The 23,058-nt window shown below is 39.8% G+C and overlaps 3 protein-coding genes across 3 annotated transcripts; 2 read left to right on the top strand and 1 right to left on the bottom strand.

The window, feature by feature from the left end:
* The first annotated feature begins 176 nt into the window (after positions 1-176).
* mustn1a (musculoskeletal, embryonic nuclear protein 1a) lies at positions 177-1,195 on the top strand. The gene is made up of 3 exons (XM_079242693.1): positions 177-283; positions 397-523; positions 839-1,195. Exons 1-3 carry the CDS (start codon positions 275-277, stop codon positions 934-936), a joined length of 234 nt encoding a protein of 77 aa, XP_079098819.1. The 5' UTR covers positions 177-274; the 3' UTR covers positions 937-1,195.
* Positions 1,196-1,419: 224 nt separating this feature from the next.
* ruvbl1 (RuvB-like AAA ATPase 1) lies at positions 1,420-8,288 on the bottom strand. Its single transcript, XM_079242480.1, has 11 exons — positions 8,044-8,288; positions 6,775-6,861; positions 6,478-6,610; positions 5,482-5,633; positions 5,035-5,124; positions 3,306-3,455; positions 3,163-3,226; positions 2,880-3,078; positions 2,688-2,790; positions 2,519-2,610; positions 1,420-1,812 (listed from the first exon to the last, which is right to left on the bottom strand). The coding sequence occupies exons 1-11, from the start codon at positions 8,182-8,184 to the stop codon at positions 1,653-1,655; spliced, it is 1,371 nt and encodes a 456-aa protein (XP_079098606.1). The 5' UTR covers positions 8,185-8,288; the 3' UTR covers positions 1,420-1,652.
* Positions 8,289-8,712: 424 nt separating this feature from the next.
* Positions 8,713-20,512, top strand: eefsec (eukaryotic elongation factor, selenocysteine-tRNA-specific). Its single transcript, XM_079241457.1, has 7 exons — positions 8,713-9,246; positions 11,341-11,548; positions 11,806-11,902; positions 12,758-12,922; positions 14,099-14,722; positions 16,420-16,576; positions 20,297-20,512. Exons 1-7 carry the CDS (start codon positions 8,943-8,945, stop codon positions 20,476-20,478), a joined length of 1,737 nt encoding a protein of 578 aa, XP_079097583.1. The 5' UTR covers positions 8,713-8,942; the 3' UTR covers positions 20,479-20,512.
* The last annotated feature ends 2,546 nt before the right edge of the window (positions 20,513-23,058 follow it).

Raw genomic sequence — 23,058 nt, 5'->3', positions numbered from 1 at the left:
TTAGAGCTGTGATCTCATTTCCTAATGAAACAGCAGGAAAAGTGGAGTCGAGGATAAAAACCAGAGGCAGAAAGACAGAAAGGAGGAGGAGTCCCTTCATGTATGACATCATTTATTATTCTTAGGAACAGATTTATTGTCCAGTGGAGAATCACGGCCAGATTGTGTGTATATGTGGGTGTGTATTGGGTGGAACTTAGAAGAAGAGAACGGAGACTTCTGATACCAAGTGGAGTACTTTTTGCAGAAGAGTATCTTCAGCCACTCAGCCATCATGTCTCAAGTAAGATCACAGCTTAAGTTTGTCTTACACCTTCAGAAGCAGCTGTTGCAATGTGGAGTTGCACCTTTTTAAAAAAAACAATAATTTGAACCAAAAATTTTTTTGCCTTTCAGCCTGGTCAGGAAGATGAACAAAAGCAACGTCTTGAAGTGAAAGAGGAGGACCTGACTAAAGCCAAGAGTCAACTGGGCAGCAGTGGGCCTGCGAAAAGCAAGACGTTTGAAGTAATGGAGGAGTGTGGTGAGAACACACACATACAAGTAAACACTCATTGTGACTTGACTCAAGACTTATAGGTGACAGCGAAAGTGAGCAGGCTTGAATCTTCCATGTCTGGTTAAGCTAAGGTCACATTTTGGCTGTGTGTGTGTCGGGGGATGTCTTATGATGCCTGAGTTTCCACTCCATATACAGAGAGAACAAAAAGGGATGGAATGATGGAGGACTCCTACTTTGCTTTTGTCCAGTGGGATTAAATATGCAGACATTGTTTTTAAAGTGGTGTTAACGGATGGTCATGTCCAATAAATTACTCAGATTTTTCTTTCTCTGCAGAGAAAATGGGAAAAGCTGCTCCCTCCGTGTTCAGTGGAGTGAAGTCAGGAGCAGAGACGGCTTTCAACAAACGCTCCACTCGACCAGTAAGGAAGTAGAGGCAAACTTCCTGTCAATGGCTGGATGACACCTGCTCCACGTTTAAGGGTTTGTCTTTTCCTGCTCTAGTCCAGCTGGAAAACTGAACAACGCAGCTCTGCTTCAGTGTTTTTTGTTTTTATAACTCCAGTTGCAAATGTCCAACTAAGATTTTTTTCTACAGCCAAATAACACAAATTAGTAATTTAGCTTAAAGGAAGCAACATTCAAATCCACTTCTGGTCTGTAACTAAATGCATTTATTAAAATAATCATCAATTTAAAGTGTGATTTTTTTTGGGGGGGGGTTTCTAAATGATCATAATTTATGATCTATTTTGTTGAAGTGGTTATACAATATTGTTCTTGATACTTTTAATTACTGTAAAAAATATAATTACGTAATTTTTTCTCAAAATGTACTATGTTGTGATATATTAACAGCAAGTGTCAGTAATGCTGTGAAATTGTCTAAAAATGAAAACACCACAAAAAATCTTGAATAGAACTAATGAGATGTTTTAATTTTTTTATTCAAAAAATGTCAACCAACAGAACAAATAAAACTTTAAATTTATTAAACTTCTACAGTCACTTGTGTAGTAAGGGAAGTAAAGTTGCAAGGAGAGAGGTGAATGAAATCCAAAAAAGTAAAACGTAGAACAAGCTGAGGAAAGAAAGTGATTTAAATGGCAACTCGAATAGTTTAAAAAACAAACAAACAGTGAATTCAATTCTACTTCATAAACTTGTGATGCTGGTCTTGGAGGATTTTGGCTGAAGACTTGGCATCATAGAACAGCTCGTTGATTTCCTCGACCTGCTCTCTCTCCACCGTCTCTTTGCCCTGAACACGGCCTAGCAGACTAGCTGGTGTCAGCAGCTGTACAGCGTACCTGAGGAAAAATAAGAGACATGAGCATCCTGGCAAACAGAATTATAGACAAGAAATTAAGAAGAGATATTTTTTCCTTCAAGTTTCTTAGATTTCTACTTAAATAGTACCATCCACCCATTTCCAATACATGCTAATTTTATTGCACGACCTTTGGGAGTGGTGTCGATCCCAATAGCCACAAGATAAAAGCCAGAATACACCCTGGGTAGGTTGTCAGTACATCATGGAGTCAGCAATGAGACACAAATCAACTTCCTGCTTGCGTTCACTCTCTAAGAGAATTTGAAGTGACCAACTGACTTTACATGTATGTCTTTGGATTATAAGAGGAAGCCAGTTTTGTGTATAAAAACTTGCAAACTCCACATTGAAAGCTCCAGCTGTTCCCACCACATTAAAGCAAAACATGGAGCTGCATCAGATCCTGGGAGTCTTTGGTTCACCGTATTTCTATCAGAACTTACAGCATTCTTCCACTTCTGACCACGAGCCACTTCTACCAACCAGAGCTGCAAATTGTCCTAAACACACTTTTTTTTTGTCGCCCTGGGCATTATAGTCTAGGTTTTTGGTCTATCTGGGTTTGTTTTCACATTCTCATCGCTCCAGATGAACTACACTTTCTGAACAACCAAACGCTTGGACCACAGTGTATAAACTCACTTTAAATATAATTTGGGAACATAAAAAGTTTATGCAAGTACCTGAGGGTGGTCTTGGTGCCAATCTCTGCCAGGTGCGTGAGCGCTTCCTCACTGATACTGATCCCCTCAGTCTGCGCACGGATCTTGATGATCTACAAGCAATAGCCTAATTAGCAAAACAATGAGATGTTTTCATGCTACGGATTTTAATGACGACACTCGGGCTCACCTGCTTCATTTCTTGCGGCGTGTACAACATGGTGCGAATTATCATAACTCTGTCCAGCAAATCCAAAGGAATCCCATGTGGAGAGCTGATGTCCTCTGTCCCTCTGGTGAACAAGAACAAACTCTTCAAGACAACGAAAAATTGCTCTGATGAACATGTTTCTCTCCACTGCACAGAGGTTACACTTCTCACCTGATTAAACAGTTTCCCCTGTTGGAGGCAAACACAACAATGGGAGCAATGCTGCTCTCCAGTGCGCGATGGAGGTACGTGAAGCACTCTATATCGAGCATGTGCACCTCATCCACAAACAGCACCCCCGGTACGAGTTCAGCCACACCCTGGTCTATGTAGCGGTTAACCACCTTGTTAATCTCAGCACGAAGTTTATCTGACATTAGAAAAACAGCAGCAGACGGTTATTTACGGCCCCTCACTGACTTTCACATCTAGTCAGCTGTCAGGTTTTCTCCACCTGTGATTTCTGTCTTTTTGGGCTTCATCAGTTGACCCATCATGGAGAGAATATCCTGACCTCCCTGGGATGAAACAATTTGCAATTATTACATGTTAGCTAATGCTTTTATTTATATATGATGTTCCCATGTTGTTAAGTACCTGAGGTCTGGCATTTGCAACATCCAGGTCATGCAGTGTGACATCTTGAACTATCTCCTTCTTTTTGTGGACATCACCTTTGGGCAGTGGAACATATTCCTCTGCCTCCAGATCAAACTCTGTTGCAAATGTGTCGCAACGACCTTGTCTCTGCAGAGAAAGTTAGAAACAGCGTTTTCATTCAGCACTTTTCACAAGAGAAAAAAAAAGGAAAAGAAAATCCCCACTGCAGCCTGTAATGAAACAAAAGGCAACACAGGAGGAGGGAAAGCAGGTGTATGACTGATCCATCTGCCAGCTCATCGAAAAGAGCAGGGCATGTGGCTGAGGGATCAAAGAGCTTGAGACGGCAAGTCATGAGATTGCTGTCAACAGTAACAAATGTGTCACCCAGTCCTCCTCCTTTGACCTTCGACTACAGTCGACCTGAGCCCTTGGCCCACCTGCAGCGATTAAAAGACCCATCATCGCAGCCTGTCAACGCAGGCCCTGCTGCTGGAAAAAAGGCATTAAGGGAGATGGAAAGATAGGAGGAGGAGAGAAGAGCTGGAAGAATGAGGGAAGTTCATTCCAGAGTACAGCAGAAATGCAGAAGAGCTTTCATGCACGGCTGGAGGAGATGAAAGCAGAACGCCACCATGAAGGACTGAGAAGATGGATTATTACTCTTCTGCAATGACCTCCAGGTCTTTAGGGCTGGAAGATTTCCTTTTCATCAATGCAGTTCTTAGTTCTATTGATGTTAATACATGGGATTTAGATTTGGATCCTATCTGGGACATTTAAAATATTGATCTGCTCTGATTGATTTTTCCCCCCTTCCTTACTTGTTTTGTTCATTTTTTACTGTGTTTTTATTTACTGCTGTATGATCTTTTTCTGCTCAAGGACAGATATATATATATCTTAATATAATGCAAGTACCATGCTTAATTGTAGTGATGATATTCTTGTAGTAAAACAACTTTGCATTTGTTCAAAGAAAGAGAGTGTCTAAATATAGCAAATGTTCGTCTCATTAAATTCCTAAATTTATTTTCTATTTTGTCCTGGTGATCTCTTAAAATGCAGGGTGACCTAGTGTGCCTATGTAACATAAGTGGAACCATAATTTGTCAGAAAGCCAGCCTCGTCGGTCACCAGTCTAATTCTCCAGCATGGCCCTGATAAAATCTTTGTATTATCTTTGAATGAAGCTGCTTTAAGACTCTGGAGGAACACATCTGGCAGTCTGCAGGACTGCCATCCAGTCTCCAGATTTAAAAAAGATTTTTAAAAAAAACATGCATACATCTATAGATGGACTGAAGTGGAATCTGTAGTGGGAAGTAAAGACCAACTGTGTCTGTTTTGGTGACAAAGGAAGCCTTCCAGTCTAAAACACTTGGAGATCAAGTGAAAATTGTTACCCTGTTCACAATTATAAATATGCTGGTTGCAATGAAAACAGATAAATAAGCAATCTTATTTCAAACATGATGTTTCAATGGTTTTTTTTTTTTTTTTTAAACACTTTTTAAGGCTTCCAGCCAGGCATATTCTACAAGAATTCATTAAAAAAAATTTGGTACAGTAAAAATAATTTAATTACCAAATACATTTCCTTTTTTTAAAACACATGTTTTGTTTTAGGCTACACCAGAAGGAGATAGAGAATGAATGGACTGTAACTCAAGTCTTACAGTAAGTACAGAACTGTAATAACAAAAATCCATCATAAACAGCTTACCTTGACAGCTCCGCTGTTAGCTTCTATGTAGATGACATCTCCCACTTCTACACGCTCTTTCTGTAGGCTCTCATAAATGCTGGGATCCAGCTAAGAAACACAACACCTTCTTTTAGGTAAACTGGTCATTTCCTTGTTCAGTACTACATGTAGCCCATCTATGAAATCATCTTGTTTACAAGAAGGATGAAGTCGGATTACAAGAAAAAGAGAAATTATAATAATATTCCAATTATTGTGAACATGCAAATAAGAAAAGTGAGAGAGAATTCAGGCAGCTTTCACTATAAAGGGCCCTGTAATAAGCTGTTTCTTGCTGAATAAGCATCTCTAACTCTTTGTTTAGTATCCTACTGTTTTGTGCACAAGACAATCTGTGTCTTAATATTCTTTACAATCAGCGATGGAAGAACAACATAAGACTTCAGATTTAATCTTTAATCTGACCTTGAGCTGCTTTGTGCCTTTGGCAGTCTTCAGGCCAATGATGACGTGGCTAATGGTTTTTCCGTAGCCACCCATAGGATTCTCTGTCTCACAGGGGGTCAGTTCTGTCACCTCCCCTTCATACACCTCCTTTGTTTCTTTGATTCGTAGTCCTGATAGTGAAAGTACAGTTAGATACACACACACACACACACACATTTCAGAGTGATAATTTATATTGGGCTTTATATTTCTGTAATAACTAACCGCTACATTTTTCAGACTATGAAATAATGAATTCTATTATGGGAAAGAACATGTGTACATGCCAGTGAAATGCCACAGCATCACCCTGTGTAACATGATCGCATTTTTTTTTTTTAAACAAAGCTTATGGACCCTCAGCACTGAGGATCAGGCACCTGTGTGCTGCTCAGTGCTGAGGGTCCAAGAGCAGTTTAAGAGAGGTCTGTGTTGCAGTACTGTTACTGACAAGGTGATGACAAACTTGAGATGAAATATGCTCCTCCCTGCCGATTCTGTTCTCAGGCTGGAGTAAATGTGCTGATGACCACCTCTGCTTCTACATAAGCTCAATTTCCTCCATGTGTGACAGGTACCATCAGCAGTCAGAAAAACCCCTTTCCTTTGCCATCCTCTCAGCAATCATCTTCATAAGTCTGCTTTCAGGTGTTACGTTACAACTCACAACAACATGCTGCAGGACACCTTGTTGTTCAGGTCCAAGGACTTCTCATTGAATAACCATGGGAAATATAAAATCTTCACGTAAAAAGAAGCCAAATTCCGTTGTTAGTATGCCTCAAGAACAGCTATTGCCTCAGTTCACCAGATTCAGCAAGCAATTTTTTCAACCCTTGATCTTTGCATCTAACATTGTGAAGTTTTGTATTTAAGTTTAATGCTCTGGAGCTACCTGAAATTTAGGTTTCAGGGAAATCCTGAGCCAATTAAATTTCTTTGGGAGAAAAGGAAACAAATTTAAATTACACTCACCAATTGCCCTCCTGAAATTCTCCATCAGTACTTCTGTTTTCTTGATCTCAGATGAGTAGACCTCACTGCCGACCATTGGGCAAAAAGGGACTTTGTTTCCCAACTCCTGTGCAACAGCCAAGGCGAGGGCAGTCTGCAGGAAGGAAGGTAGAAACATGAGAGAAGACTTACAATACGCAGCAGCAATAAAAGATATGTATAAGTGTTACGAGTATTATACACATTGTGCGCACACACACACACACACACACACACACACACACACACACACACACACACACACACACACACACACACCTTTCCTGTTCCAGGTGGTCCTGCCAATAAAACCGCCCTTCCTGCCATCTTTTTTGACCGGATGAGTTCAACAATGATGCCACAAGCCTGAAAAGTGAGAAAAATCCCAAACAATTATTCAAAATTCTGTGGTGAAAAGTTAAAAACAAACAAACAAAAAAAAATCCAAAAGGTTACAATGCTATGTATCGCAGTTGAGGTAAAAGGCAAGGTATACGCTGGACAGAAAAAACAAAATATAGAAACAACAAAAACCGCAACAAGAAATTAAAGATGTAAAACCAGGTTCTGTAGGTAGCACAGCAGAGAGAAGGTGCTAAAAGTCAGTCTGCAGTTTCATTCATTTTCCACATTCATACAGTGAAAACATTTGTCATTTGTGAAAAAATACTCTTCATATAAACCACCAACGATATTCCCTTGAACAAGACTTCACTATCAGTTTAGCTAATCAGTTTCCAAACCCTTAAAGTATTGTTCATAAAGGACACTGGGCAACACAACAGTAAATATGGTCCTGTTTTTAAATGCTGGTTGCATCAAAATTTAAATATCACCTATTGAGGAAAAAAAAAGGATGGAGACATAGAGTGGAAGAGAAAATATCTCATTACTGGCTTTAATGGAAGTGGTGCCCTGACAATATTCAAATCATTTTAATTTAGAAAAAATCTAAAACCTTGCTTGACAGCCAGTGTATGTTAATAATGTTAAATGGGGACCCTTTGAATTTATGTAGTGTAAGATAATGCCTTATCAACTTTTAAACAAGCAAATTATGTGTCCTCCAATAGAGAAAAAATATTTTCCCAGTGCTTAACTTTAAATTATGCTTCTTTTTGTAAATCTATCTGTAAAGCACTTCTAATCAGTGTTGTTAAATTTTGCTCTACTAACAAACTTGCTTTGCTTTGGCGTAATAACAGAGCCTAGGCAAGGCGAGGGGCATTTAATAGCAGATATTGTATTATTATTATTATTATTGTTATTATTTGCTGTTCCCCTTCAGGTGAAAATGGCAAAACACGATCAGAACAAACATTCACCCTACAGAGCAAGTCAAACATAAACAAATTGGGTTTATATGAGGAAAGCTTTTAAACTGACCCGAGATTGAATTAGGAATTAGCTAGAGGAATTAGCTATTCGTGTACGGAATTTCCTGCAGTGAACGAATGCCTTTTTTTTTTAAAATAAATAAAATAATTTTAACTGATTCATTTTTAATAACAGACTAATATCACAAGTGTGGGTGGACGTTAATATTACCTCTCTTGCAGCTTCTTGGCCCACGAGTCCACATGCTGTCTGTTTAGCATTCCCGGCCTCGTCTAGCCCGAGTCCTTTGACGTGACTGTGTGAGGCGATCCTCTGAGTTTTTGTGGTGCTTTTTACCTCCTCGATTTTCATAGCTGTGCCAACTTTGTTAATATGTGATGTAAAGACTAAGGGATACACCAAAGACTAAGGAAAAATACTATTTTGCTTTCAAGAAATTCTTGCCACCGCAAAGGGCGCCACTACTCAAAACACAGGGAAATCGGTTTCCATGTGGGTTACTAGGGAAAATAAGAGGAAGTGACACCATGAAGTACTGCCTAGATGTGGTTTTGTGAAAAGCTATTGGGTACTGTGAAAACATGTATGGATTTGATTGGGTGATTTTTGTGTCAATCAAATTTCTAAACTCAATGACCAGTTCCGTTTGTGTATCATCTAATTTGTCGTGGTAGAAACAAGTATACTTATCAATTTATAAATTAAACGATAGATCGCTTCAGGAGTAAAATAAAATATACGCTTCTCTATATATTATATGTTAGTTATTCTGTTCTCATAATGTAATTAATAAGAGAAATTGTTACTTCATTTATTGCTTTTGGTAAACTCCTATATTAAGTTCCGCTGTAGCTTGTTACCCTGAGGATAAAGTTCGCTGACACCTGGAAGACGTTTCTCGTAACTGTTACTATGAAATGTTAAGTCTTGTTTATTGTTAACTACATTGTGTAAGGCAGAAAGTTATAAAATAAAACCTTTTTCATTTTTCTTCCACCGTCGTCGGAAGTGTTTGAACGGTCAACAACATAGCGTGCTGACTTCAAAGTCCGGCGCAGAGTGAAGGAAAACGCGCATGGTATATAACATTTCATGAGTTAGTCAACAAAATGTCCGAGGCACCTGGAAACCGCACAAAAACGCTAAACTTCAATGTTGGGGTGCTCGGACATGTAGACAGCGGGAAAACCTCTCTGGCAAGAGCACTAAGCAGCACTGCCTCCACGGCTGCTTTCGACAAGAACCCACAATCCCGTGAGAGAGGCATTACATTGGATCTCGGCTTTTCTTCCTTTACGGTTGATCTTCCCGATCATCTGCGGATCGGTGGAGATCAACATCCATATGACAGCCTTCAGTTCACCCTGGTGGACTGTCCGGGACACGCCTCTCTGATCCGGACTATAATTGGAGGTAAGATTAATATGCTAAGCAAAAAGTGCTGGATCTGAGTAGAAATGGCACAAAATACCACTAAGAGACATCAATCTTAACCATATATGTAAGAATGAATGGGCAGATTACTAAGATACATGTAGGGTCTCACGGACTTGGGAGGGAAGGGAGACCTAGTCTTTAAGACCCATAGTCCTGTGTCATTATACAATTCAAGAAATATAAACAAAGCAAGAGAAGTCAAGCTGAGATATAAAATGCCTCAAAAGTGACCACACTGGTACCAAAAACAGCTGTACTGGGATACCTTATGTCAGTCAATGGTTCCATGAAGATTAAAACAACCAAAGCATGACCCAAAGCACCTAAATTAATTTTTAAAAAAAGACCACTTAAAATACAAATGTCGAAGAGGTGACACAAGCCTACCAAAATAGCTGTGAAATAATCTTAACGGCTAGTTACGTTTTTAATGACTTGCCAGTCATGAAGAGCATGTTATATCGGACATTTACAATCAGTTAATCACATTAATAATCCATCATCCTTCAAACTCCAAAGTCTTTTAATGACATGTTTGAACTGCAGTATGGGGAAAACTATTTGTAAAGTGAATATCAACGGATGAAAAACAATTTTAGATAGTTTTAAGATAACTTTAGAGTGACATGAACTAAAGCAAAATATCTGGGGAAACATATTTGGAGGCACAAAACACAGCAGAAATCACACAGAAGAATTTAAGAGTTCTGTGCAAGTGAAATTAAAGTAATAGCAGAGGCTACTTTAAGTTACCCTAAAATGGCTTTTTAAATGTTAAATAAAAAAGTTAATTTAGCCCACTATTAATGTTAGTCTTATATTTCTTTTTGCTCTAATGTAAAATATGACCAAATTATACAATCTATATAACATAGTAAAAAAAAAAAAAAAAAAATTTAAAAAACACCTATTGAATCCTGGTGAAATACCAAATAAAACAAAGCACACTACCATCATATGGCATTAGAAGTAACACTTAAGTGACAGAGCGGTCAATGCAGAGCTGGTGGAGAAACATTGTAAGATATAAAAGAATTCTTCAAAATATGAGCATGACCATTTACCATACCATTGTTTGAACGTTGGATCACAAGAAAATAATTGCAAAGACAAAAATATTCTGGCCCCATGTCAGCCAAAGTCTTTTAGCTGCATCCCAACCACAGTAAGTTAGCTCTGTGAGCTGACTTAGAGGGCGACTGTAGGAAGAGCAGTTGTCTTCCAACTGGGAAGTTAGTAGATCGATTCCAGGCTTCCCCTGACAATGTGCCGCAGTGTCTCAGGGCAAGACACTAAAACCCCAAGTTGCTCCCCAATGTGCCTATTGGGATGTGTGTATGGATAAAAGTGTCTGCGAAATGACTGTAGAAAAGAATTGAACTTATCCAGCAGGGGGTGCACTCTCTCCCTCGTTGAAAGAAACAATGACTTGAAAGGTTGGAAATATTGGAGGAAACCATGAAAGTGGTGTTGCATTTCTCCTGTAAATACATTGTAAAATGCACAATGGGGTTCGACGGTTGGTGTTTTTGAGGCGGATCAAATGCTTAACACTAGGCTGTGTACTGAACGCACTGAATCAAAATAGTGAGCCACTGGGGTGGCACATGCTATATATTAGAAAGGAAAAAAAGACTAGATTAGGGTATATATTGAACTTCCCCTCCTGTCCCAAGTGGGGAGTGTACAGGAAAGAGAGTTGAGCCAAGTAGAAGGAAAGAAAAGAGGGGAGCACAGGAAAGAGAGACTGCCAAATTCAGGAAAAGAAAAGACTGAAAGCAAAGACAACCAAGTGAGCTGCGGCTCTAGTTTCAACCCTCTAGCCCTTTACTCTCTCTTTGCATTGCTGCACCCCCCCTCCCCTAATTCCTCCCCTTATTGTACTGTTATTTTTGGGAGTCTGTGTCCAAATCCTGTTTGTATTGCTGTTGTCTGCTTCATGCTTAGAGTTTTTAAATCTTTCATCAGTAAAGAAGGACAGCTGTAAAATACAGAAAATCAGTAATGCCTCACATGAAAGCACAATGTTGTACTGTTTCTCTACACTTATTTAATATCTTTTTTCCCTAGGTGCTCAAATCATTGATCTGATGATACTGGTTGTGGATGTGGTGAAAGGCATGCAGACTCAGACTGCAGAGTGTCTGCTGATAGGAGAGCTGACCTGTCCTTGCATGGTTGTTGTCCTGAATAAAATCGACCTACTTCCACCCAACAAGAGACAAAGTGCTATTGAGAAAATGACCAAGAGGCTGCACAAAACACTGGAGAGCACCAGGTCTACTTTTTTTTTTTTTTTTTTTAAACAAAAAAGCAACTAGTAGATTTGTAGGGGTTGTAGCTTTGAAACGTAAGCCTGTAAAGATAATAGACTCAGGACATTTCATGTATCCTCTGCAGGCCATTTATCACAAACTCTGTCTTTTCAGTTTATCCTTGAAGCTGTCAGTTAGACCGCTACTTTTTAATCAGTTAGAAATATCTCACTGTCATGTCTTCAGTTGATTTCAGCGTGAATGTTTTTCTGATGGCTAGGTTTAAGGAATGTCCAGTGATTGCTGTGGCAGCAAAGCCTGGGGGCCCAGAGGCCCCTGACACAGAGGAACCACAAGGAGTGCCACAGTTAATTGAGGTAAAGTGTAGAACCAGACCAGCCCCCCATAATTGTTACTAATGAAGCTTAAAGCTGTGCATGAGTCCTCATATATATGAACAAGTGTTGGAAGCCTGCAAAAAGGCGTCTTCATTAACGTCCTGTCCTCCTTGATAATTCACACGTGACAAACAGAGGAGACTCGGCTTTGGTGTGTACTTACACTCATCAAGCAAAGGTTAAAAATTTAAGTATGGCAAGTTTGGTTATATTGACTTTCTCTTCCACACAGTCCATTAAGTCACACATAGGCTCATCTATGTCAGGTCAACTTTAATCCTCTCTTCTGTCCGCACTTTCATATATGACATCAATGCTCAATGGAGGACATTAGTCCACTGGTTGAAAGACGTACATGAAAAAGGGTTAAATATGATCACCATACCTAGTTTTCAATGATATTTCCCTACATTTATCTAACGAAACATACTTTAAACCCGACTATTATCTTTGCACTCTGTTTTTTTGCCCAGTTGGTTGACAACAAAAAACAACAAAAAAATAATCATTGAACTGATTGGTGAGGGTAGCAGACCTCTGCTATACTAAGTAAGATTTATTGCTTTGTGTCCATTTTCTCCTGCAGAAGAAAGGGTCACAAAGATGGTCTGACCGTTGACTTTTGCCCTTCGATGAAATATTTATACCCTGATAGTAAGGTCATAGCAGATGATAGTGAAGATGTACCCCATTTTTCAACTACCTGTTGAAAAACTGGGCCAATAAATGTTTTTGAAGAGCAGGAAAAGTAGTCATCGGTCGTATTTTGTGACATTGGCAGACTGGCAGCCTAAGCTCAATACAATGTCATCACAGTTGCTTCCTTTCCCCCAGCTTTTAAAGAAACAGGCATACCTGCCAAAGAGAGACCCCGGAGGTGACCTCCTTATGGCTGTGGATCACTGCTTTTCCATCCGTGGCCAGGGAACAGTCATGACTGGGACCATCCTGCAGGGGTCTCTGGCCATTAATGATACTGTGGAAATCCCAGTGCTAAAGGTAATTTCTAACAAAGAGCCAAAAACTTTCACCTTTTCCTTACCTTTGAAAATGGAAGTTCAGAAGTTGGATCAGCTGTGGGTAGATGATCGTCGACCAGTTTAGCATTATGGGAGGATGAAGGGACTGGGTGCAGGCTGGCAGCATAGAAGTTACGGTAAGTAATTCAGACCAGATGCAAACTTTGAACCAGGCTCCACACGTTTGTCTGCAGTTATCACATTCACCTCTTGGTGGCAGCAGATGGCTAAATTGGTATTCACCTGTTTTCTGGGTGATTAAAATGATTTTTGTCTGTAGAAAAACAACATGAAGAGTGTCGTGCAAGCAGTCTAGTCTGCGGTATACCAGCTGCTTTTAGATAAGTGGTCAGATAAATAAAACTCTTTAGATTTCATGTTTTTTTTAAACTATTCTGTCAAGTTAGAAACAACAAAGCACATCATATTAATGTATCAGTGCTGCATTTTATTCATAGACGTACATAACTATGATTTTTACGTCATAAACTGACTTAAAAAAAAAAAAAAGAAGAAGAATTTTGCATCAGCATGTCTGCTATGGTGGCTGAGTTTGTTCATGTGTTTACTCAGGATTACTCATAACATGGAAAGATTTGCGCTGAAACATTTATGTAAAATTTACAACTTTGATTCGACTGACTTTTGATGTCAATCCGGATTTGGATCTCGATCCATCAGCTTTTCATTTGGCTTCGGTAGAGGAATGCAGTCACAGGCCGCTTTTCTGTGCACTTTACTTTGGCTTTTTTTAAGCTTTTGTAAATGAAAACATGGAATCTGGATCATTAACTGTCTTTACTCATGTCTGCGCAGGGTAAAGCAATATTTTTATACTCAGCTTTCATAGAAAGAAACACTTTTTTCTGGAAATTTGTACACATTTAACAAATGGCTGCCATGTAGGCATATTTATCCTTGAATATAATTGGATTGCGATTTAAGCATTCCTTTAATTTTGTGAACAGATAAGATATTTTATGAAGTATAAGCAGCAGAAGTCCTTATTATTATACCTTCTCTTGTTTCTGAATTAATTTCTGTTATCAGCTGTTATCAAGTTTATAATCAGGTTCATGTCAGCAAGTACGTTGTTTGTGTGAGAATGTGATTTTAGCGTGTTTATTTATTGTATCTTTATGCTCTCTGATATCAGGTGACCAAGAAAATAAAGTCGGTGCAGATGTTTCGGAAGCCAGTGTCTGGGGCCATGCAGGGGGATCGCGTGGGCGTGTGTGTCACACAGTTCGATCCCAAACTGTTGGAGCGCGGTGTGGTGTGTACTCCAGGATCCCTGCGCACCCTTTTTGCAGCTGTCCTCTCAGTGAAGAAGATCGGCTACTTTAAGGGCTCTCTCGCCACCCGTGCAAAGTTCCACATCACAGTTGGTCATGAGACAGTCATGGCGAGGGTAACCTTTTTTGGCCTCCCCTCATCTGACACCAGTCTGACTCCAACAGAGCCTTGTTCACTAGAAACACCCTTCACCTTTGACAGAGAGTATTTCTACCAGGATGAATATATTACTGGCCAGGGAGAAGGGAGCTCGGGGACTGACCCGGAGCAGTGGGCTTTATTGGAGTTTGAGCGGCCTGTCACATGTCCCGCATTCTGTCTGGTAATTGGTTCCAAGCTGGACACTGATATCCATGCCAACGCATGCCGGCTGGCTTTCCAGGGCCGCCTGCTTCAGGGGTTTGAAGATAAAAACTATGCTGAGACTGCTCTGCCTCGTCTACGCATCTACAAGACCAAACAAAAGGAAGGACAGGTAGAGAGGGTGAGTAGACGTCTGTCTTATGATGCTTTACTTGCCCTTAGAGTGTCCCTGCTTCTCTGCCCTCATTACCTTCTTGTACTCCTCTTTCTGGCTCTAGTTCTTTGGATGTTTCTCATTGCTGGTGGCACTGGAGCGTGCCTCTCAGACAGAGCCCCTATTGTATATTCATAAACAGACACGTACACACAAACAATCATACATATGCAGCCCTGGTGAGCAGTGTTAGAGGCATGGGTGGTACGCATGCCTTAGCATGTGCTCTGACTGAGGTGTGTGTGGGTGGCCGTCTGACGCCAGTCACTAGTCCTGTCTAGCTGTCAGAGGCTGGCGCTGTTTGGACACACCTGAGTGGCACAGGAATATCCACATGACTGTGTTCTGTCTGAGCATTTTTTACTTTTATTGTCTTCCTCTCTTTCAAATATCCTGTCTTGATTTTCATTTTGTGTGTGTGTGTGTGTGCTGGTACACGCTCACTTAAATGATCTCCAGTTAATACAGAATCACGTCTCATCCAAAACCTTTACTGTTGTCCAATTCACCTAACTCAGAGGTGTCCAGCTTCTGACCTCAACGGCCACAATCCTGCAGGTTTTCAGTGTGTCCCTGTTCCAAAACACCTGAATCATTAAGTAATGAGTCATTGTACGGGACTTCATAGGCTGTTGGATCCATTGGATTTGAGTCAGGTGTGTTGGGGCAGAGAAACATTGATAACCTACACAATAGCAACCATCAAGGGCTGAATTTGGACACCCCTAACTTAGCTGATCAACAGATTTGGTAGTCTTTCAGAGTCAACACGTTGTTGTTTATAACAGTAATGTTTTCATTTTTATGCACACTGCAGATGACGATGATGATGATGATGGCTGTATTACAGTCAAGTTTCTGTGTGTGGATTCTCATGCGGGGTCAGATTGAGTTCAGGGGTCAAGTTTGTGAACTAGTTTCCTTCTTTAGCACCTCAAGCTGTTGACAGCACCACTCACTCGCTGAAGAGTTGAACAGCGTGTGTTCGAGGTCAGATGTTGGCCATGTGACGTTACATTTGTCTTTCACCCCATCTCCCAGAAAGAGGCAGTTCTGTTTCAAGACCAAAGAATTCGCTTTCATAAAACGAGCACATTACTGTCATTGTTGAAAAATGACAACCTCGTCCAGTCACAATTCATATGGTCTGTCAGACGTGTACAGCAACTGTATGTTTTTTTTTTATCAGCAGATCAGTCACGCTTGAGGGACACCAGGGTCAAATGTTCAGGAATGAATGAGGGTTAAGCAGAAGAGAGTGAAAGAGCTGGTGGCGGGGGCAAGTTGGAGACAGAGCGGTGCCCTCCTTTTATCAGATTAGTAGCGGGTTAGATCGACTTAGTGATGGTTGATAAGCAAGAAATACAAATATACCATAAAATATGCAGAACAGAGATAGAGAAAGTGCGAGACAGCCAGACGGGAAGCCTTAAAGAATGTGGCTGATGCTAAATAACAATTGATGATGACACAGCTCCTCATCCTCAAGCAACAAAATGACAAAGAGTAAAATCATGGCAACATTGGAGGAAATTATTGATATTTCTTTTTTGCAATCTGATCGACATGCAAACAATTTAACTAAAGCTTCTTTTTAAGTTTGTTTTTTTTTTTTAGTTTCCATTGTTGCATATCATATGACTCTCCCTCCATCCTGTGTTCAGGTAACGGATGATTACACTGTGATCGGCCGCAGCCTGTTTAAGAAGGAGACCAACCTGCAGCTTTTTGTGGGTTTGAAAGTGACATTGTCGACAGGCGAGAGTGGTGTGATCGAGGGTGGGTTTGGACAGAGTGGAAAGTTTAAAATTCGCATACAAGGTAAGGATTTGCAATCACTGTAATCTGTGCACATCACATGGTTATTGGAGTGTTTGAGAGTGTTGGTTAGAGGCTCTCTCATCATCACATTCAGAGGACTTTCTCTGGCTTTCCTCGAGTTTTGGGGCTCGTTTTCAGGATGTGGTAAAAGCAGCAGGCCTGACATCCCGAGCCACATTCCCAGATTTCCTCTGGGGATTGCCTGTGTTCCGGTGGAAGTCTGATCTGTGTTTATTTTACCTTCTGTTGCTCAAAAGCCACGACTCCACACCGGGAGGGAAGAAAAAACAAAAACATTTTAGAGAGAGAACCTCACCTACATCCTCTTCGCTGTCTTGTTCCTGCATACTCAAAAGTCTCAGACACACTGAGACACACACTTTCTGGAATGAACATAATGTCAACATTCAGAAGTTTCTAAGTGAGTGTCATGATGTATTGGTGCTCTGGTGAGCTTCTTCCCACTGCTTTTGTTTTCTCTTGAGTTTTTCTGTGCAATTTTCGTGACACATCTCGAAGACGAAGCGTATAAACAGACACATTAAAGGGTGAATCCTGTGAAACACAAACTGTACCAACACATATCAGCTGTGTATGCCTTTCAGTATTTCTAGAGCAGCAATTTATGGTTACATTTTCTTTTGTCAAGTTAAAATCCCAGTAAAATCTTATGTTTTTGTGAAATCAGATGCTGTTAAGGAGGGAACAACAAATAACTTTAAAAATGTTATTTGAAGTGACCACAGTCTGTTTAGTGAAGACTTTATGAAGCACCTGTCACAGAGATACTGCAACTGCATGGAGAGCGGGGAGCTATGGCTTTGCCTTGCCTCTTAGATTATTACCTGGCAGGTCAGATTATGCTTTATGCGTGCTGGTGTAACCCAGATTATTAGAGCAAATGGAAATATATTGAGTTATCTTTAATAGATGTTCCTCTACAGCTCACCCTGGGCCACCACAGGTTTCCTGATGTATGCTCATTAAAAAACCTATGTCTAAGCTTTTTCCTGAGAAAGTGGGTAGAGAAAGTCATGAGATTTCAACTCTCCGAGGACGTAGGAGTGTCGTACAACATGCTTCTGTACAGACGATGGGTTAAACAGGGAATATAATCTTTCTGTTAATAATTAAAAAGTGAATTTTATAGTTTTAATGATTTGTGTCAGAACTCTGAGGTAAACAGAGAAAATTTTTACCTGCACCTGCTTCTTAATGTGGGAAATAATGTGGATGTTAACTCAGGGATTATTAAAATGTTTCGGGATGTTTATTCTTTTAAAAACACAAAAAGCATCATCGGCAACATTTATAAAAGTTTAACATCCGTGAGCAGGAATTCCACAGAGTTTATCAGACAGGGATGGAAAAAGAAGCTAACATGACAATTTCAGTTTTGGTACAACTTTGGAAAAATACATCCTCTACTAGAAATGTTCTATTATGTTGAGATTATTGCTGGAAAAATCTAATTAGATGTTTTATTACTCCAAAACAGAAATCAAGATGAAGTGATTCCCAGTTCTCTTGCTGGAAGGAATGTGGGGTGGTCTTTGCAGATTATTGCTATATCTTCTGGTCCTGCCCAGAGCTGTGGCCCTTCTAGAAAGAGATCAAACAAGTAATCCTGGAAACCCTTGACATAGCATTAGATTTTTCTTTTACCTGCCCTTTATCTTAGAAATCTTCCTTAAGGCCTAAATAAAAGTGACACATATCTACTCAAGATATTTTTGGCTGCAAGCAAAAAGGTAATTACCAAATGCAGGCTCGAACCAAAACCTCTGATCCTGAAGCTTTTAAAAAAAAAAAAAAAAAAAATTACCAATTTAATTCACAACATGGAGACAATGCCCTTCACATTGTGACCTCAGAAAGAAAAATGGGATGTTCACCAATACAAAGACCTATAATATTACTGTCCGCATCTGAAACATATCTGCTCTACAGTACGGGATAGGGGATGGAAATCGAATTGAAAAAATCAAATATTTTTTTTCAATTAAATACAAATAATTTTTATTGTTTTTATTGATCTTTTTACTTGTCTTCTTGGGCGTTATAGCAGCAGAATGATGGTCTGGCTACTGTGTTGTTTTTTTATTTCCTATATGAATTTAGGAAAATAACTTGCAAATAAAGTTTTGTTCTTTTTTTGTTTGTTTGTTTTTAGTTGACAAACATCAGCAATATCCAAGAATCGTGAGAATTGCATTTTAAATCGAATCGGCACCCAAAAAATCAGAATCAAATCAAATCGGGACAAAAGCATATTATCACAGCTCCAGTACATGATGTGTCCTGCACCATGATTATGTTTATGTTATGCAGTGTCATTTAAACAGCAATGTCTAGATTGTCGTGAATATGTCAGGTCCCTCTCCTGTTCCCTCATTACAAACAAAATGAAAATAAAGTTAAAAAAAAGAAAAAAAAACACCTATCAAAGGTATCTCCCCGTGCAGCCATTTTCAGGTCACCCACAGAGTCTCATTTGGATTCGTGTCAGGGCTCCAACTGAGCACGTCCTTTCTTACTTTAGATTTTTTTTTCTTCACATGTTCTGTAAGTCTGTGTAGCTTTTCACTGATATCAGCCCTTAAGAGCTGTGAAATGCATCAGTCACTGACCTCCTCTGCTGTAATATTGCAGAATTGATTTTCTCACATTAATGTCACAGTTATTCGGTGGACTGGGAGGGGGGGAAGCAAGATTATCACTGTTAATCACATTATCTGTTTCAAGCACAGAAGAAAAAGTGATTTGTCAACCAAAACCATTTTTACCTACATTTGGAGCTCGTGGTGTGTTTACTTTGGATTTTATTAGACTTTCGCAGCAGATTTATATGCACCTTTTGTGTGCAAAGCAAAATTAGCTCTGTCTAAACAAATTACTGAGTAGATGATTGGTTCGCAGAGAGCCTCACACACACTTTTTGATGATGACATTTACATCAAATGGACCCCACTGGAGCTTCTTAGATGCTCAGAGTAACACCTCAGTAATGCTTTACATGGACTCCAATTACCCTTTCAGTCCATGCAGTTTTGATTGCATTATGCACAGCCAAATGGTCAAATGCATGTGTGGACAAACATGTAAAATGGCAATCCTCACGTGTCATTTGATGTCAAGTGGTTTTTAACTAGATGTGTGCGTATGAGCATGCATTGTGGTAGAAAACTGACATTTTCAGCTGATCACAGATAACAAGCGGAGATTTCTGGCTGCGCTGCAACCATAACAGCCCTCACCCTGGCATAACGATAACAAGAAGAATGCTGGCGCCGTTGTACTCCAGGTCAGACAGCCAGCATAAAAAGCACTGAACCCAGAACATTTCTTACCTGTCATGTGCAAAACAGGCAGCAAATCGGCAGCACGTTCTGTCTACGAAGCACAAAGAGACAAGAATGCATATATGATGGCGAGCTCTCAGTGCATGGTTGCGTTGAGAGATTTGAGGAACTGCTAAGACCTACACAAGGAAGAGAAAGCATCAGTTGATCTGGAGGTGTGCACACTGAACAGGCTTCAGTACTGATAAGTCACCTATTACACACATACTGTAACAGGATAGAAAAGATTCATATCAAACTTTAGATATACTTACACCAATTTAAACGGTGTTTATATTAATCACATAAAGGAATATATCTCCATGATGCTTTTTTGTTTTTCTTTCACCTGACTGTTGATTTTTCTTTTTTTCCTTAGAGGGTCTTCACCCAGAGACCAAGCAGTTATTATCCTCCACCTCAAAGAAGAAGGGGAAGAGTGGGAGCAAAAGCGAACCAGCAAATGAAGAAGCGCCGAAGGCAGATTCTCAACCTGTTAGCATTCACCTGCATTTCAAGCGATACGTCTTTGATCCCCATAAAAAAATGGTTCAGTCTTGACCTCAGTTGTACACATTAATACTGTGTAGGAGTGCTGGCCACTGAGAAGGGGTGGGTGGGAGGCTTAAGAGGTCTCGTGGAGGTGAAGTCAGTACCAGCCCTGTGTTTCAGGCCTAAGTTAACTTTTTTTGTGGACATGGAGACAATTTGTTTAAATGTGGAATGTTGAACCCATGTGAAGCCTTGATTGTTTTATCTCCACTTTAAGGGGTTGAACTTAATCCCGTTTGCTCCATCACAAGGGCCAAACCGCTCTGCTGTTTGCAGTACATTTATTTGCTTTATCTTTCAAAGTTTAAATTTTCTTTGTTGCCGATTAAAAAAAACAAAAAATCTGAATTTATAATAAAAAAAGATTTTTCTTTCCCACACAATTCATGTCTGGTGATTAATGATTTTTTTATGAGCTGTTTGCTAGATTTTAACAGAATACTGATGCTTTCATAAAGACAAAGGATACAAACTTCTGCTCAAAACTTTAATTGTGATTTTGCTTGATGCATGAAATAAGAGGTTGGTGTCCAAAAGCAGCGGTCATGGATGGAGCTGATTAAATTGGTACAATATTAGTTGGATTCTTGCAACCTTTAAGAAAAAAAAAAACAAGCACAACAGAAAATGATACTTGAATGCACTCACTGGTCACTTTATTAGGTACATTTTGCTTGTATTTATGTGGAAGTGTATATTAATGAATCTAAGCACGCAAGAGCATGTTTCTTTAATTATTAAAAAAAAGTCCAACTAAAAGGGAAGTAAAGGGAAAATTCAACAATCATATACATTGCTGATAACCGATGCTTATTGTCATCTGATACTGTCATCTCTGTATTTATTTACATAAGAATTGGGTGCATCAGGTATTATAGGTTTGCAGAGGAGGGAGTGCAGGATGCTGTATGTGGCAGATGATGTCAGCAAACCGTCCCTGTGAACGGCAACTCTATCTCAGCGGGAATCTGTGGAAATTGGAGAGAGGGAGGAGCAGCAGGAGCAAGAGGGGACACTGGAAGGATTGTTCCTCTGAGTGACAGTCCTTTTAGTCTTATCTCCCCTCGTTCCTCTTATGGAAAACCAGACCAGGAAAAAATATCAGTCGCCTTTTACTCCTTGTGTCTTTTCAGTTTCTCTTTCTGGCTCCAGCTCTTCTTTCATTCTCTTTCCATTCTAGCTTCATACAAACCTCTTTTTTTTCTGTCGATCATTCCCAGTAATGGGAATTATCTTTATAGTGTCTTTAGTCTTTTCTTTATGATAAGACAGGTAGACCATGACAGTGCATATATTTGTGTCACTGGTGCAGTAGAATATTTCTTTATACTCGTATTTGTTTGTCGCAGAACCATAAGAGTTAATGCATATTATCACATGCATGTATTTAGGGTGTAAAATAATGTACACTGATTTAAAACTATTCGGTCTTGCATCAAAACAACTGATAAAATAAATTATACAATAAGAGAAGATTGCTTTTTTGTTTGATTGATGCAGACATATAAACATGCATTCTGCATTTTCTTCTGTAAAAAAAAAAGAAAAGGTTGAGCTATTGTGTGTGAGGTTAAGGCAGAACTTCCTCATATGCGGGGCGGGGTTGGGGGGGTTGTGTAGCTGATTGTGGCCTGATGAAATGCACTACATGGGACAGCAGCTGGAACCGGGTTCTCGTCTCAGACCAAGAGACAGTGATCAATCCCTCTTTTTGATGACTGCAGCCACATTTTAACCTGCATACGGGGCCCCGTGCTAATGTTGGTTCCTTTAGTTTCCCAGAAGACTTCTCCCTGTACATCTCCACTCTTCCTGCGAACAGATAAGACACAGCCATGATGGTTTTCTCTTCAATAACCCCGTCCTTTTTTCGCTGGTGACCTCCAGGTCAACCCAGAGTCGAGGGTCATCGTGTGAGCTGCTGAATGTTTATAGATGGGAAACAGTCGCTGATGAGTGCAGATAACCGGCACAGAAAGAAGCAGAGGAAAGAATAAAAGAGTATGGCGACTGGATTATTGACAAGACAGTGGAGGAGTGCAGGAGAAAAAATGGTTCAAGGCAGGGAAGCTTGAAAAGACTAATTAGCAGCTATTTGACTGATAAATGGCTGCAACATTAATTAATAATTTAACCAGTGGGGAGGCGGTTAGACTCCTAACACGTTCTCATTTGCTGAAATAAATTATTTGGGTCTTCATTGTTTGACAGGACAGGCGGCTCCAGAAAATACTTTCTCACATTTCTGTTTTTATTCAGTAACTCCATTTAAGTGCTGGTTTTATAAACTGTTTAGGATTACTACCTGATAGATAATTATTGCAGTGCCTCTTTCTGTCTTGCTTTTTTTATATATAAGAAAAAGGCATACTTTGTCATCAGACAGCCATATTGTATTAATGAGCACAGAGATATCATCCCCCTCAGCCCCCACGGTCTTCTCAGCCTTCGTAAGCAAATATAATTACCTTTGATTAAAATGAGTATTGTTTAATTAATACCTTTGCAGTCATTTTAAGGCGACTTTTCCATTTCCGGTGCAGCTTATCACAAATCGTCCCATCGGCTGCACAAGTCTGTCAACATGTT

The sequence above is a fragment of the Telmatherina bonti genome (genome assembly GCF_933228915.1).
Source record: "Telmatherina bonti genome assembly, chromosome: 6".
In the NCBI taxonomy this organism is placed as follows: Eukaryota; Metazoa; Chordata; class Actinopteri; order Atheriniformes; family Telmatherinidae; genus Telmatherina; species Telmatherina bonti.
This window is presented reverse-complemented; position numbering and strand designations above follow the sequence as displayed.